Raw genomic sequence first — 16,958 nt, 5'->3', positions numbered from 1 at the left:
AATTCCCCAGGATAACAAACCTTTCTTGTCCGGGCTGATTTTTGCCCAGCTTTTGTCTATCCTATTTATCCAAATTCTACTTTGGAATCCAAAATTGTTTACACAGAAGACGCTCTATGATTTTAAGCTGCCTCTAAGAGAGTCTTCTGAGTGCAATGTCTGCAGGCTAGAGACCTCAGATCAAAAACTAATACACAGAATTTCTAGAAGAAAGAAAGAGACATACAATTTTCAGATACGTCAATGGAAGTCCTTAATCTGGTGTTTTCTTGAAGACTTCCCCTAGTTTGTAAACAAATTATTTGCTCTGGTAAAGAACTGGAGAGAAAAAGGTACCTTAGAGTGACAGCTAAAGCTCTGCATTAAGTATAGTGGTTCTGTCAATCTTTGTGTTGCTTTGCAAATCTGGTTTCAAATAGCAGCATGTGTACTAAAAAAGGGAAAAGGAGGAAGCTAAGACTGCTGCCACTCCCCCCAATTAGCATTGCCCAATATCAAGTATACACCATGTAACCTCACAGGATTGTATGTACTCAACATCCTCATCCATGCTTGCCCAGTGCTGTCAAACAAGGAAGATCTCTTCAGGGAAATGGTGAAATTATTCCTGCCCTACTTTTGAATCTATTTTAGCTTCAGAATAGCTCAGTTCCTCACACAGATTACTGCTGTTCCCAGGCTGGTTATGAATACCACTCAAGAATCGTAAGTTTGTGTGTTAGAGGATGTTTCCTTCCACTTGATGAACAGCTTTCAATCCTTCAACCATGTTTAAGCTCCTCTTGCTAAACTGTAAGTTAAAGGTTTCCATAAAACATCTAGACTTACCTGGACTGGGATCAATATTTGCCAGGAGTTCAAGGTGAGGTCGAAGACGATTCAGGTTAGCTGGATCTCCAGTCCTCTGAAGAGCAATAGTTAATTCCTGAACACTCTGTGCAAACGAGGCTGGGGTCTGCAACTTAAAAAAATTATAATAATTAACTTTCTACAGGCAAAGCAATCCTCATGGTTTCTGAAGGTTCCTCCACAAGCTCACAAGAGCTGTCTTCCAGAACTGGAGTAAAATGGTTTTTGCACAAGCCCATTTCAGCACCTTCTATTAAACTCCTCCTCCGGCATTAAGAATCACTGTTCTTTGACATTGCAGGTTAAAATACAGCTCTAAATAGAAAAAACAAAGGCTGGTATTATTTCTAGCAATGTAATCTATTTCTTTTCTGTGTTGCGCTGGCACCCAGAAAAAAAATACAGAATATTAGAAAACATTTAATTTAGATTTCTGAAGAGTCTAATATCTCCAATCCCTGAAGCACCAGGTTTGCACCCTGTTTTAAACTGAGTAAAGCAGACAATAAAGAGCAAGACGGTTGAAGGATAAAGATAGCTAGTAACGTTCCATTTACTAATACCACAAAACTTCAGTATTTAAAATCCTTTAATTCTACCTAGGTCCTTCAGAAGATGTCTGGCAGGACACCTGAAAAGGTGGGCAAATGCATAAATACACAGCAGACCAATATTGACCAAAGCAATTGTTTCACAGCTTTTGTAACCATTCAACAATCCCACTTAATTTAGGCACTTACATGTGAGTCCCATAATTTAAAAGCCCATTTATCCTATGTTCCCTCTAAACAAAAAGAGATCTGGCCATTTCCAGAGGTTGAGTAATTTTATTCAAGAAATGTGCTTCCACCTCTCTTACCTACTTCAGGTATAGACTAGGGGGCTGGTTTTTGTTGGTTTTTTTTTTTGGTGGTTTTTTTTTTTTCCCCCCAACTTGTGCACTAGCTTCCTGCCTGGAAACATGAACCATTAACCTCTGTTACTACACTGGCAGTCATCAGCTGTTCAGAAAGGACACATCCCAGCTCTGCAGCTAACCTTTGTAGCTTCCCATCTGCAGAAAGAGGTAAAGTAGAAAGAGGTGGCAGGATGGCACAGGGAGCAAGATTCATTAGGTTACAAATATATATTCTAATTCTGTAGGCCATAACAGGTTTTGAAACAACAGGGCAAATGATTAATGGGTAAGGTAAGTACACATGGGCACAATTTGTAAATTTGTGTTACAAGCATTTAAATCTACTACAGTTGCAAACAAGATAAATGAGGCTGATTTTAGGTGGCTTTACCTTGTCAATGATAGACTGCATGTGGGATTTGTGAGACTGGTCTCCATATAACAGTGAGGACCACTGATCTGGTGCAATGCGTAAACCTGCTTCCATAGCAATTTGAACTATCTGGGAATCATGTTCCCTTCTCAGAGCTTCGTAAGTCCGAAATTCCTCCTTCAGTTGCATCAGGGAGGAATCCTCATCTCGCTTTGTCACCTAGTGGGGAGAAACGAGCCAAATACAATTAACCAGAAATTATGCAAAGCCCGAGGCAAGTGAAGTCTTCAGTCAGCAACTAAGTTCATCCTCCTAAACTAAAATGAACTATGATACTATGCAGTGAACGTTAGTTCCTACTAAAATAACACACTCTTGATAAACTGGAACCACTATGAAATGGATACCAAACAATTTACTCAGACTCTGACCCAGATATTGGTGGAAGTGTCACACTTAAAACAGCTTTACAGCATCCACACCTTACTTCTCCAATCAAGGCATTTTGCCTATACTACAGAATTTTGTTTGAGAGTACAATTAGCAGCAACAAAGCATTTTTCTTCTCATTTAGCAAAAGTGAATGACATTGAAGTTGAGCACCTAGGAATGGACCATGAAATACTGTAAAGTACAATAAGCAGCTTAAGTTCTCTTTATACAACTCTAAGAGCCTCCTATTTCTTTGTTTCTAACCACACTACCGCTCCATTAACAGAACTGGGGATTTTCCAGCTTTAAGCCTCTTCTAAGGAGATAAGTTATGCTGACTTACATACAGGTTTTGTTACTGTGCATCTATTAAACCTTGACAGAGTCAAAACCTAGCTTTACAGCTTAAAAGTTGCAATTTCAGCCTACATTGCCATCATAGCTGTATGACAAAGAACTCTCCAAACACAAGTGGGACTTAATGAGTAATAATTTCTATAACTACACATATTTTTAGGCACATTTCATGTTACAGGACAAGGAAAATTGAAAATGAAAAACAGTAGTTTTCATAGCATTATGAAATCTCTAAGCAGAATCTTTTTCATACCTTGAAGCACGAGGCTCTGTAAAGAAGCTGGACAACATGCCCAATGCTAGTTTTAGAAGCTTGAGGAAATCGTGGCTCCAGCCTCTGAACCACAAACAGAACCAAGACCTTTCGTGACAAAGCAGATCCATCTTCCAGAGCCAGTAGAACCAGCTTTAAAGCCTCCTCTTGCATTGCTGGGGGACAGGGGGAATGCAAAGAAAAGAGACAAAAAGATAAGAGAAGACCAAGAAAGATTTCTGCACAGTTTCTTGTCTCCCTACAAGTGGGAGACCAGCTACAAAACACCCCCAACACATACACACAAACCACAGACAGGAAAGGGAGCTGAGCAAGAAGGGAGGGAAAAGAGGGAAGGAAGATATTCTGACTAGACCCAATTATCAAGCAGCAAGACCAAGTTATCTTACACAGTGCATATGAACACAACCTGCAAGTATTAATCTGACAACACAGGCCAGTTACATTCTTGGTTTGTTTCTCTGTTTGTTTGTTTGTTTGGTGGTTTGGTTGTGTTTTTTTTTTTTTATTTTAAGAAATTGGCTTCATATTTCAAGGCATTATTTTGTTGGTCCTTGACAAGTGAAGTCTACATTTTCAGTAATGAGACTTCATTAATTTTTTTCTAAGCAAAATTGATTGTTTTCGTATTCTATGAAAAGGAATTTAATTTCTAAGTGTGTAACTTTTTAAAAATGCATAGACACATACCCCAAATGTAACAAATATCTCCCCACAACTGTTTTGTATGTTTATTACCCTAGAGAAGGAAAAGAAATCATGTCCAGTCACTTCTAGTAACCTTATGTTTTCTAGAGAGGTCTTACTTCTTCAAAGAATAGCAACTGGGAAACTACTTCCCATTTTATCTTATCACAAGAACAAAAGGACACACGATATTCTGAATTTTATAGAAGACTTGCAAAAGCACCAAAAATGTGAGAAAGTCCATGACAGCAGCCCAGATACATCATTAATGCTGAAGACCTACTATTAAGAAATTAAGCCTCTGCCTAATAAAATCAGTCAGGCAATTTGACACCCGTTTATCAATCCTCCTCAATTCTGAATTGCTTCTAGTATAGAAGTAGCGCTGTGATGTTACCTACCTGGTCCAAGGAATTGGCACCCTCTGGCTCTCACTGCAGCCCAGAGGTTGGAAGAGAGCTGCTGAGGATTTTGATGCTGAAGAATGAGCTCTGTGACCGTTCTTTCACCAAGCGACCGCGCTGCACGCATGGCTCTGATCCGCCCTTCTTCCTCCACTAGCTGGCAATGAACTAATGTCACAAGTTTCCTTTGCATGGGACGACTTAGCACGCTCTGAGTAGTACTGTTAAGACCCACACCTTCAAAACAAAGTGAAGCAGAAAAAAAACTACCTCGTATCTCTTCTTACACCAGCCTTCAACTACTGTACTGTAGAAGCGCAAACCTAGTTCTCCTGATGTCCACTTTGTTAAACAGAACACTAGAGAAGGCATACCAGAAGTTCATTTTTGTCAGTTTGTTTTACTCCGCGTTAAAAGCAAACAGTTCCTGGGAGTCAGCCTTCCCACAGGTTTAAGTCTTGTGATTGACTGATTTGGCTCTCTAAGAAGGTGGAATCTCTAATGAATTCTCTCCCCGTGTTAGAAGTCTGTCTTGCACCCTCCCATACGGATTCCCAGATGACTCCTCAAGGGTAGGATCATACTGCAGTCCTTCCCTTATTCATGGGATTCAAGGATCGCTGCCTTCTTTGACCATTTGTCTGTTTTCACAAGACATTTACTTTCTTATCTATATCTGATATCTCCACTGCTTTGGCCTAGCCAAACTGAACTTCTAGAGTTCAAAACTGCTCGGGTGATGTTTAATTATGTGCAAAAACTGTGATTCACAAGTGTGCTGGGAGCCACTGAAACCAGGTTAAAGGAACAAGTGACTCACCAGACATATGGCTGCCATACTGAGTTTGTTCTACAGCACAGAGCTTGTTCATTGGGCCACAACTACTCAGTAATACTGCTATCACACTGTACTAGTTGGAAAAGCTTGAGACAGCTTTTTGTAAAAATTCATTTTTGAAAACCTGATTCCTATGATGCTCACTTCTACTACTTGGATTGACAGGTTTTCGAAGTCCACCATATGTAATATAGATAAAATCCATACTCTTGAGCCCAGTGCAGTTTTGCTAAATTAGAATTACCCAGATTGACCCAGCTCTTGTATAAGATCTTGTATAAACAGAGTATGACTTATTTCTCTTATATATCCTATACACAGTAACTTTCTCATTTCAGTCTATTCCTCCTCCACAAACAAGCTGCGTTACTACAATTATCTCAAAGCAAAGCAGAACTCAAAAAAAACCAAAAAACAAAAAACCAACAAACAACCCGTGGCCAAATACCTCAGCCTAATACCTCGGCTTTTTCCCAGTATTATTTTTTATATAATGCCTTTAAATTCCATCCCCCACCCCCCCATCCCTGTGAAGACATAACCTTAATGTTTAGGAAATTTGTTTCAATTTGTTTTTAAACTACGTTTATATCCATTTTTCAAACAGACTAATAATCATTTGGCTAGTTTGTTTTGCATCTTCTTTGTTTCCAGCTTTCATTTTCAAAGGAAACAATGCAGGAACTACCTCTCGCGCTGCTGAGTGGTTTGAGGTACAATGCTAATTCTTCAACACATTTCTTGCCCTCCTCATAATGCTTGGTATCTTCAGCTCCACTACATAAAGTAATTGGCTGCTGCTCAGGAACCTGAAAAGAGATGACACATACATCTACAATGAATATGCATAAATAAGCGGCAGTCATGCTTACAAACACCACATCAAGCTTGTTAATATCAAGCATTTCCTGTTCTGTTCGCCTTCCGTGTTTCTTCTGTATTAGTAAGCATTTTTTTAGCTTGTTTAATGAACAAACAGCATAAAAAAAGAAATCAGTGAAAATTAAGACAAAAAAAATGTAACGCATTTATGGTTAGTAGACTTATTTTGTGGCTGACAGGAACTAGAAGCAGAAAGCTTATTCCATGACAAAAACTATTACATGAGAAACATGGCATTTCTTGTAACTATAAAACTTTGGCTGAAATAACACGCATATTGAGACACCCACAAAGCTGGCTAGCCAGAAAAATCGGAACAAATCAGACAAACCCTGGTTTGCAGGTAAGTACAGATTCATATCTAGGGCCTCACAGTTCTAAAATCATCCAGGGGGATAAGTGATGGGAGCTACCTGGATTTGTGGGAGAAAGATTTAGCAGCAAATATACTAGAATATCCTTGGAAGATATTCTGACTAGACCCAATTATCAAGCAGCAAGACCAAGTTATCTTACACAGTGCATATGAACACAACCTGCAAGTATTAATCTGACAACACAGGCCAGTTACATTCTTGGTTTGTTGGGTTTTTTTTGTTTGTTTGTTTGGTGGTTTGTTTTTTGTTTGTTTTTGTTGTTGTTGTTGTGACATTTATTTCTTCATACAGGCATTCACCAGAAATCAGGATTTTTTCAAAGAAATGCTGGACGACCCCTCCCCCCAAGTTATAAATTTGTTTTTCTTTTTCTCCAGTTAAATTCTTAAAGCTTTCAACAAATGTGGGGGTGCAGTACAGCACTGTACTAATGTTTCTCAACATTACCATTCAGCAATCAACTCAATATATGACAGTATAGGAGAACTGGAATTTCTCAGAAGACTAAACACAAGCACTTTTTGCATATGCTATTGAAGTGCAAACAGATCTCAGACTTCAATTTCTATTTCAAAGTCAACCACTATCCGACTGGCGATAACAGCATGCTAATCCCACGTAGCTGCTTACAGGGACCAACCCAGGCCCTGAGTCTAAAAGCACAAGCCTTTAATGCTTGAGTTAAAGACAGCTACAAACCTGCTAACCTTCACGTGCAACCCAGCCATGTAAAGAGTAGCATTATGATGGCAGCAGCAAATAAAAGCAGTGAATGTATATAAACTATATATACACACACACACACCCCCCCACCAATGTGGACAGGAGCTTTCCTATCAATTTTAATAGAAAGTAATCAGTTTCAATCATACGATCACACTTCGCCTGCAGGCTTAGACAGCTGTGTGTGCCGAGCTGCTCATTTGACGCACATTGCAAAATAAAAAGTTACTAGCTGCCTAACTCTTGCTTTTACAGTAGGTGACCAAAAAAAGCCTCCAAGTTTAACATATCAGCTGCAATTAGGAGAGTTGATACCACCTCAAAACTAACATCACCAAGACAGCCTGGATCAGATACTTCCCCTTTTGCTCCTATTAAAGGGAAAAACAAATCCAAGTTTAATCACACCAAGACAGCAAGGTTAGCCTGTATGCTTTTCACAGACTGCAGTTAAAACTTGAGAAGTTTTGGGGTTTTTTTGATTTTGTTTAATTTCGGGGATGGGGTAGTATTTGTTTGGGATGTTTTGCTTTTTGGGTTTGTTTTTTTTTTTTTGGTCTGTAAGCAAGAAAGCTTTCAGCAAAAGTAGATTTTTGCAACTGTATCTTACAGTGGTCAGCCATAACTGTTCCAACAGCAACAGCCTCAGCTGGAGTGGTTTCTTGAGATTTGCGAAACAAATATTAACACCTTCAATATTTGCTTTCATGTTAACAGAATACTCCACCTCCTTTTCAAAGCCACTGCCATTTTAGCAGTCTGCTTCTGTCTGGGAAGTTATACAAGCAGAACTGGCTTATTGATCAAACAATGCGCATTTCATGCATTTGTGCCAAGACAGAGACTACACAGTCTCTGTCCCATTTACTGCTGTAATATATTTTGTGCAAATTCCTATTTACTCCTGCAAGCATTCAGTCCAGCACTGGCGACAACCTGAAATACAACCACAGCGTCACAACACCCAGCAGACAAAGAGGGCTTGGAACAGACACGGGACAGGAAGCCGTGTTCAGCCCTGGATTTCGATCTTGAATTAAGGCAGGTTTAGCAGACATTCACAACAGCAGTTTGGAATGCCATACACAGCACAACTCCACCAGCGAGACACAAGGATTGTCTAGGCAACTAACAGAAAGCTTCCCCCTCCCCCAGGGAAAACCTGGCGTAGAAAAACTATCAAGAGTTAATCAAGCTATTCAGCACTGTGTATCTGCATATCATTCCCATTTCTTCTCTTTACAAGGGAAGCTCCAGTGTAAAAATCTAAAAGCCTTGCACAACTGTACTGTTTGCAAAATGAGCCCAAAAGAGATTAGAGTTCAACTTTCATCTTAAGCTGCAGCAAGTGTAGTACTAAACAATAAAACAAGATGCATATTTTGTTGTTTCACGAGTCTTCAGAAGAGAATGTATTTCTCCCCACACACATTTCATCTTCACTCATGTGATGCATCTCACAGTAAAACTTACAAATAATTTGCCCTTTGCTGGTTCTATTATATGTATTTCCAAGACTTCTTTTTAATGTTTTAGGGTTAGAATGATTATAAGAACAGCATCTACCAAGAGAAAAATGGTAAAGATGTGATTCATAAAAGTCACAGGAGATCTGAATTTTAGTTTTGGCTCTGTCATGGAATTGCTGAGGGACATCTGAGAAATAATTCAACTCCAAAGCATTTTCACTTCCCCTTTGCAAAAATGCAAATAGCATGCAGGACCCTATGGCCACTCCTGTTTACGATGCCTCTTGAGAGCCTCAAAAGAGATGCCCTGCAGAGTGAGTCCATTACTTTCATCCTCATTCAATATTCCATTCTCTCAAGACACCACACCCTTATCACAGTTTTCACTGCAAAGATCTTTACACAATATAATAAACACCTCCCAAGGGGGACTAGAACAAGACAGGAAAAATAATCTTAGATGTTTAATTACTTTAAATTTGTGATTGTTTTGTGTTCATCTGCCTTGGCAATGACTGCGAGTATCCCGGCAGTGGAATGCTGCCCATCAGCATGACTACTTGCAGCTCTTGGAAGAAGCATGTTATGACAGCATGAGGAAGGGGACCGGAAAAAAAATGCTAAAGCATCATCTCATACCAGGCAGTGATTTTGAATTAGTGATTTAAGTGTAATTTGATGAAGGATGTCAGCTTGAGTTGTCACTAATTACCATTACACAGCTAATTGCACAGAATGAGAACATGTTAAACAGACCAAACCTCTTTTCGTCTGGTTTGAAAACTGTTCCCACCCCCCCAATATTTTTTCCCCCCTGCAAACAGATAATTTGCTTCCTACCAAAAAAACCAAACAAAAAAACCAAACAAAAAAACCAAACAAAAAAACCAAACAAAAAAACCAAACAAAAAAACCAAACAAAAAAACCAAACAAAAAAACCAAACAAAAAAACCAAACAAAAAAACCAAACAAAAAAACCAAACAAAAAAACCAAACCTACTGTCTTCAGTTCCTCAACAGTTTGCACTAAGGACAACTTCTTCACAGATAGTTCCTCTTTTGTGGCACCTCATTTCACCAAAAGTTGCAATACAACATTATCAAATGTGCCACTAATATCTCTGCAATTGTAATCTTCCCCTTTTGAAAGGGCTGTGAGTTAAGATCACTCCACCTGTTCTCTCGTCACATACATGATTCCATTGCCTAATGATCAGAATTGTATTTGTCATGTCCAGCAGGAGAGTACGAAAGAAATTTAAGTACCACAGGAATTTTTGCCACTTACTGTCATCTGTTTGGAATGTGCACACTGCTGTTTCATGTGTTAACAGGAGGGAAGAGATTAGATGACAGATCCATGATTATGTACCTTCTAAACACTGGCCTGGTGAATGTTTAAAATAGTTGCATATAGTGAGTAACATGGATGCTTGAATAGTTAAAATTCAAAACCTCATTCCCATAGAAACTAGCTTAAGGGATTTCTTTAACAAGCAAGGTATCCCATGAATGCCTTTTTGATTTGTGTTTAAGGCCATTGTGCCTCCCTTCCCTCACAATATGCTTAGCTCCTGCTTAGGCGCTCAGCTGTTTCCAGCTCTCCCAGGAATAATTCTTGTCTTCCCTTTACAATCGCTTCTCACTGCCATCATCTTATGCACCTGAACTTATCGATACGTGGGCTGAATTGCCCGACCACTGCCTTCCAGAATAGGCTCTGTAACCACTGTCGATGTGTGCCATGCTACAACGGGGCAGCAGAAATTTGAGTCTCTGCAACAGTTAATTTTCACATCAAGGTTGGTTATAACCTGGGCAACAGGTTTCATTTTTGGAAAGGGATGGGGAAAGGGAAAACTGAGAAACAGCCTGTAATTCAAGTAAGAAACCAACTCTTTTCACCATTAAAGTGACAAAACCTACACAGAGAGATAATGCTATTGTCAGAGAAATAGGTTACTGATTCCCCGGGGTGCCTGTGTGACAAATTTAGTACATTTTCCCCAGAAGTACAGTCCTGATCATTTCACCCATTGTGCCTGCTCGAAGAAAGCCAACCAACATGACTTGCCCTGGAATCCTATGCTTGCTGCCAGTCACTGCAGAATAGATTTGTTTCTTCAAACTGCCCGGTCTCCTCCTTTGCCTCTAGCAAAAAAACAACCGCTTAATGCTTATGAATGTGTGAACTTCTCAGAAGCATCCCCAAAGGGAAAAGAACAAACTGTTCTTTTCCCCCCTCAGATAAAAGCTTTAATTGTGTTGCACTGTATTTCCTTCTAAAATGAAACCTGGTTTTTGGAATTTATAATTTAAAAATAAAGTATTACACATCTGCATGGACCCAGGTTAAGGTGTACAACAGTTCGCTGGAGATTCGGGGATGTTAATGACACATACATCTTCCTGAAACTAAACCAAGCAGTGGAACAAGAAAACTTTAGCTTTCATTAAAGTTGTTGATAATACTCATGCTCTGTAAGCTGGCTTGCTGCTTACAGATAATTTCTGTTGATATGTACCAAAGACAGACCACCTTCTTAACAGGACAGAGTTCAAAATTACTGTAGTTTCTCTAAAGGACTCTCCCCCCCTGCCCCTTAACCAAGTCCTTTTCTGTAAAAAGATTTTTAAAATGGCCTCAGAGAGACTACCGGAAATTAGCAACTGTTTCCCTGTCCCTCATAGCAAAGTAGTGTACTTATTTTCTAGTACTCCATAGTCTGGTAAACACTACAACAGGTGCCAGGAAGGGAAAGGGAAAGAAGAGAAAGGAGGATGAGTTATACTGAATGCTGATTTCACTCACATGCTCATTAAAATTAGGAGCCTGGGAGGGAGGTGGTGCAAATTTCTCTTCAGCTGAAAGTTTGTCAGTAATAAAAACCCAGCTAAGATCACCAATTATCGTTTAGGTATCAGAATGCAGGGAGCAGCATACATGCAAGAATGAGTGGCAAATGAGGGGGAAGGGAATACTGTCTCTTTTGGTGACATTTGCAGCTTTAAGGTCACCATGAAACAAGGTTCTATGAATCTTGGTCACAAAAATTTAAAACATAAAAAGGAGCAAAAAAATTAATGTCATTAGTTCCAAGTCTGAACCTAGAGTTCAGAGCGCTCTCAAGACAGATACAATACCATCACAAAGCCATTCTTCCTTCTTCATACCTCACGCATATATGGATGAGGAAACTCTGGCTGGCTAACTAGGAAAACCAGAATAAAATTCTCAATTACCTGTAACAGAGGCAGGGTGATTTTCCATCTCATTCCAGAGGATCTTTTTATGGAAATTTTAATTCAGGCAAAGATCAAGTTAAAGCTATCACACAGCTTTTCACAAAGCTTAACAAATGCACACAGAACAACCAAAAAAAATGCAGGAGGAGAAAGATATTTATCATAAATGCGGACATTTGGATACAGCTGGAACTATTCTAGAAACTCCAGGGAGGAAGGAGGAAGATAAGGGAGAAAGAGAATCACAATGTTTATTTATGGCATCACCCACAGATTTCACACTGCTTGGAAGCTCTTCAAAGATGGCGGCATACACATATCACAGAAATGGAAACACACAGTCTCATTGCCCTCTCCTGTAGAGCAGGATGAGTCACTTAGCACAGCCAGAAACATAACTCAATTTTAGAACTTCTGATATAACTTCTATGCTGTACACCACAAAAGAACAACAAATTAGCTGCATTACTTGATAAACCAAATGAAAGAAAGAAGTGGCAAAAGCACGTTTGGATCTCTAGGTCCCAGCACCTAATAAAAAGCATCATAAGAACATCTTTCTTCCACATCTTTAAAAGTTTCTCCAAAACACAGCTCTTCCCTTTTCCCTGAACTACAGATCTTATTGAATTTTCTGCTGTCTCCAACTCCGCTGAGCCCAGACATGGAAGCAGAACAAAGGAAAACAATAACCCCTCTATGATAACTGCATCTCGTCTACATTTTTGTTCCTCACTCATAAGTTAGACACGATTGTCCCTCCTCCCCCCATGTCCACGATCCTGTCAAGCCTTAGGAGGTATGGGTCACAGGCAACTACCAGTGATCTAACCATAATCAGCTCATGCCAATTTAGATCTGTGCTGCAACTGAACAGGGTGATCCTGCTTTCCACACATCCCTGCCCCTTTCCTCGGGCTGCCATCAGTACCAGTGCCAGTGGAGTACCCATCTCCCTCAGATTACAAGTCCAGCTGAACTCATGAGTATCCATTCCAGCAGAAAGGGGAGTCTCGGGCAGGCTCTCCCCATTCACCTATATGGATTTAGATTAACAAGTTAGCTCAGGAAGTTACATTTCCAGAGCACAGTTCCAAATTAAACATAAGGCAGGATGAGGGCTGCTACCAGAGGGTTCTGTCCCACTTCCCCTACTCTCCCCTCCTGCTTTCAGGACAACCGATCACAACTCCATAAGATGAATATGGTAAAGCAAGTAACCTACTACAGAACAGCTTCCCACCAGATAAGCTCACTGATCCAGTTCATGCTTTTGGCACAGCATGGCTAGATACAAGTTAGGGAAGAAGGAAGGGAACAGAACAAACCCGTTCTGGTGACAGCCCATGGCTACACTAAATTAGATGTAACACAAAATCACAGTCAGTGACCGGTAGAATCAAGATTTGAACTGTTGTTCCAGGCACGTCTACTACAGCACGCCAAAGGTCTAAAACTTGTATTCAAAGTCAGTCTACAAAAAGGTAGATGTCTACTCTGCATACCATTAACACAGAGGCATATTCTTTATTCATGACTTGTCCTCCTAAAAGAAAGAAAGAAAGCAACATAGAAACAGATTTTAAAAAAAAGAAAAAAAAGTACTGATACCTGAGCACCCACTAGTTGCAGCAAGGCTGAGTTCACAGGAAGGAGTTCAATGTCTGTATTGATAGTGGTCTGGTCAAAAGGGCATGCCTTACGGTGGAGCTTGTTGAGGCACATCTTGCAGACAGTGTGGCCACAACCCAAGCTGATGGGCTTCCGGATTGTTTCGTCGAAAGTCTGTGTGCAAATTGGGCAGGAGAGAAAATCCGTCCATTGTGGAGCTTGTACAGGCATTGCTTCAGGAGTTAATTGACAAGACAAAAATCTAAAGCACAGATTCCACTGGAATCAAAATCTCTGAAAAAAAAGTCTGTTTGTTTTTAAATATCTTCTGTAAGTACAGACAGTCAGCACATAGTGTGAAACATAACCTAAAAGAAAACAGAAAGAGAAAGTTAGCATTCTCTACTGGAACAGGCATGTGAAATCCTTTGTGCTAGGTAAATACCACTTGCAGAGGTAGAGCTGAACTAGGAGTGCAGTTCTGACATTAAATAGAGGACTGAGTCATGACTTGCTTTAATTCCAGCTCGTCTCTGGCACTGGAAAAGCCACTTAAAACCATTTCTGCTGTTATGCAGCTTAAAAAAAAATAATCAAGATAGTTATCTATCTCATTGAAGTTATAAGACTAATTAGCTTTAGGTTTTTATGTTCTCTTTTTTTCCTTTACAAATGAGCCAATTAACACAACTAGATTTGAATAAAAAAAGACCATTTTTGAAGGGCTGTTGTGCTTATTCCACTAAAACAATTTTTTTTTTTTTTTTTTTTTACAGTATTCATTGTGAGCTTTAAGTAATTTTGCTTAGACAAGGCTTCATCCAAAACCTCTATCACAAGCAAGCTTTCTTCTGAGTTCAGTCGTCTCTGGATTGGCACACAATGACTCCGTGGAAACTTCTGAGCTGCCACAGCCTCAAGAAATGGATGAATGGCTCAGGGTACAGTCAGACACCGTCTGCGTGCAATACAGCTCATGAAAAGTGCTACATAATAATACATACTGCTACTACAGCACCTTCACACAAGCTGATCTGTACAGAGCTGCACAGTACCACATGGACTCATCCAGTCACATCTCAGTTACCCTGGGAATCTCCATGCATTAATTCAGCATTGATAACTTGCCCTCAGTCAGGGGATCAAATATTACTGGTTATAAGGGAATGGCATATAAGGCATCTCTATGGGACAAAAAAAAAAAGGCAGAAATAAAAGCATATAAGGAGAAATATAAGAGTAGACAGATGAAGTGATAGAAGAAGAATCATTATCAAAAGGAAAATTGTTAATAAAAATATTTCTGATGTCTGGCTTACTTTCTATCACCAGTGAAGTTAGCAAAAAACAGTGCAAGTCACACAGATTTACTACCAAACAGATTTTTTCTAAATAAAGCAGCAAAACAACAACAAAAAAACCCAACAACCCAGATGTGTTAGTTTCTCTTTCCCACACACCACTGGCTTAGGTTTCATACCAAGGAGTGTGCACTTGCTTGCTAATATCTGTTCAGCTACAAAGCTCTTGTATCAGCAAGACAGCAACCTTTTCTTGACTCTTAGCTTAAAAAACAACCTCAAACGTAAAATAAAAATTCTAAGTAAAGGCAAAGAGAGAAACTTCAAGATAGGACTTGTTCAATTCAGAATCAAAGCATTTTAAAACAGCAACAAAAATCTAATGCTAAAACAGACTCTGAAAAGCCTCAGGCTTTTGTTCCAGAATTTAGTGCAATGTTGTTCACAGTTAACATCATTTTGCCAAGGCAAACAATGAAGAGTTACTAGTTGAGCTTTTAGCCATGTTTCATCAACATTAAAGCTTAGTTCTAAAGCTAATAAAAAAAAATTACTTCTGTCTTCAAAAGACAACATACAATGCCACACAGCCACTGTTTACCAGCCAACAAGGAATCAATAAGAAATCAGTACTACCCAGACAGGGTGGTACTGAGGAAGAGGCACTGCACTTGGTTAACCCTAACACCACTATTGCACAACTAGAAGATCTGCCAAGGTTGTTCAGGGTTCCTCCCCCAAATTACCTCTTGAAAAAAAAAAAAAAATATTGATTTGCTATTAATCTTGTCAGCAGGCAGCCAAATCATTCCTATTACTACTGTATCATCATAACCCAAATGAAAATATTTATACTTGTAAGTTACTTGACTGAGCTAACTCCCCAAAACATCCAGGAAATTTATTTCCAATCCTTCCCCACCTCCCTGCCCCCTTTATATATTTTAAATAAACCTTGGTATCAAGTATTCTTTGTAAAACAAATCTGTAATAGAATTTACCTTGAAACCCCACAAAAATCCTTCTGCAAAGAGTGGTACACAGCTTGATAAATCTAGCGTAGGTATTCCTGTGCTATGAAATGCCATTTGAGGTTCAAAATTTAAGAGCTGAATCATATTGCTTCCTTTCTTCCACACTGGAATTAAAATATCCACCAACAATTTCCCAGACTTGTCTGCAATTCAGAAACAATCTGAACTGTCTATCCGAAACACTGATTATTAACCAAGCATTAAGGAAAAGAGCAATTTCTTACTAACTGAGGAAATCTAAAACCAGAAGCTAACATGAAGCTATACCATCTATACTAAAAAGCAGATGTGGACATGGAGACTTCACCATCCCAGGCTGGAAAAAAGGAGTTGAACACAACTTTAACACAAGTTAACTAATTAAATAAAAGTAATAAACAGAGACATGTTCTTCCTACCTGTACCTCTGGCCACTCCAGACAACTGGCATAATGAAATAGGTCATATTTATTTACAATCTCGACAGTTGAAAGAGAAGTTTGGGGAGTCTGGGGAGGTAGGGAGTAATTAGTGGCATCCCTGATCCCTTATCAAGGCAGGTCTCAAAAGGCTGGAGAACAAAAGAAGCTTAGCTTACATACAAGCACAACTCTCAGAAGGGTCCTAATGAGGCCAAGCCTGCCACCAAACTGCCAGAATAGAAGGGCACATCATATGCAAATGGAAAACCCACTGCCCTGACTGTGAATGTGCCATCACCAGTGGCGGCTGCACATCAAAATGCAGTTGCGGGTGGGTGACAGTTCCCTGTTATCCGTGGTGGACTTCTCTCCTATCCCTCATTTCACCAGACTCTGCAGTGCCTGTGGACACATACTGGTGCCTAAACGCCAGAAGGTCACAGATAGCACTGACAATAGAAAATACGGCTGGGAGAAACCTCAGGAAATCATCTATTTCAGCGCAGTCTAACTGCTAGAACAGATGGCTAACTGGCTTGATCGAGCCAACCTTTTCCCCACAGGAGAAAAGAATAGCTGTCTGAGCAACAAACCCTGCTCTGCTAATAAAGACAGGAACGGCATCACAGGGACTGAGGGTTTATGAGCTGCGTGCATACAGGCTGGCACCAAACCAAGTACTGCTGCTGCGGCCACAGCTTTGCACATACATGGCCCAGCTTTCCTGCTGGATCTTCAATCTTCAGACAAGGAAGCAGGGTCAAGCGCCGAGATACAACATAAATCTCTCCCAGGTACAAA

At 39.8% G+C, this 16,958-nt stretch overlaps 1 protein-coding gene across 16 annotated transcripts in view; it reads right to left on the bottom strand.

Moving 5' to 3' along the window:
* Positions 1-16,958, bottom strand: part of RC3H1 (ring finger and CCCH-type domains 1) — a 64,560-nt gene that overhangs the window by 27,448 nt on the left and 20,154 nt on the right. For 15 of the 16 annotated variants that reach the window (XM_087733855.1, XM_087733859.1, XM_087733863.1 and 12 more), the window contains 6 exons: positions 13,422-13,789; positions 5,801-5,921; positions 4,272-4,511; positions 3,163-3,338; positions 2,139-2,339; positions 829-961 (listed from right to left, as the gene is read on the bottom strand). In XM_087733855.1, coding sequence (XP_087589981.1) covers positions 829-961; positions 2,139-2,339; positions 3,163-3,338; positions 4,272-4,511; positions 5,801-5,921; positions 13,422-13,652 — 1,102 coding nt within the window. In that variant the 5' untranslated portion in view covers positions 13,653-13,789. The remainder of the gene's footprint in view (positions 1-828; positions 962-2,138; positions 2,340-3,162; positions 3,339-4,271; positions 4,512-5,800; positions 5,922-13,421; positions 13,790-16,958) is intronic. The other variant, XM_087733860.1, reaches the window with a different exon arrangement.

This window comes from Nipponia nippon, unplaced genomic scaffold (genome assembly GCF_047370975.1).
Source record: "Nipponia nippon isolate SJK-2023a ecotype South Korea unplaced genomic scaffold, ASM4737097v1 scaffold_5, whole genome shotgun sequence".
Taxonomy (NCBI): domain Eukaryota; kingdom Metazoa; phylum Chordata; class Aves; order Pelecaniformes; family Threskiornithidae; genus Nipponia; species Nipponia nippon.
The sequence above is the reverse complement of the archived record's forward strand: the minus strand, read 5'-3'. Positions and strand labels throughout refer to the sequence as shown.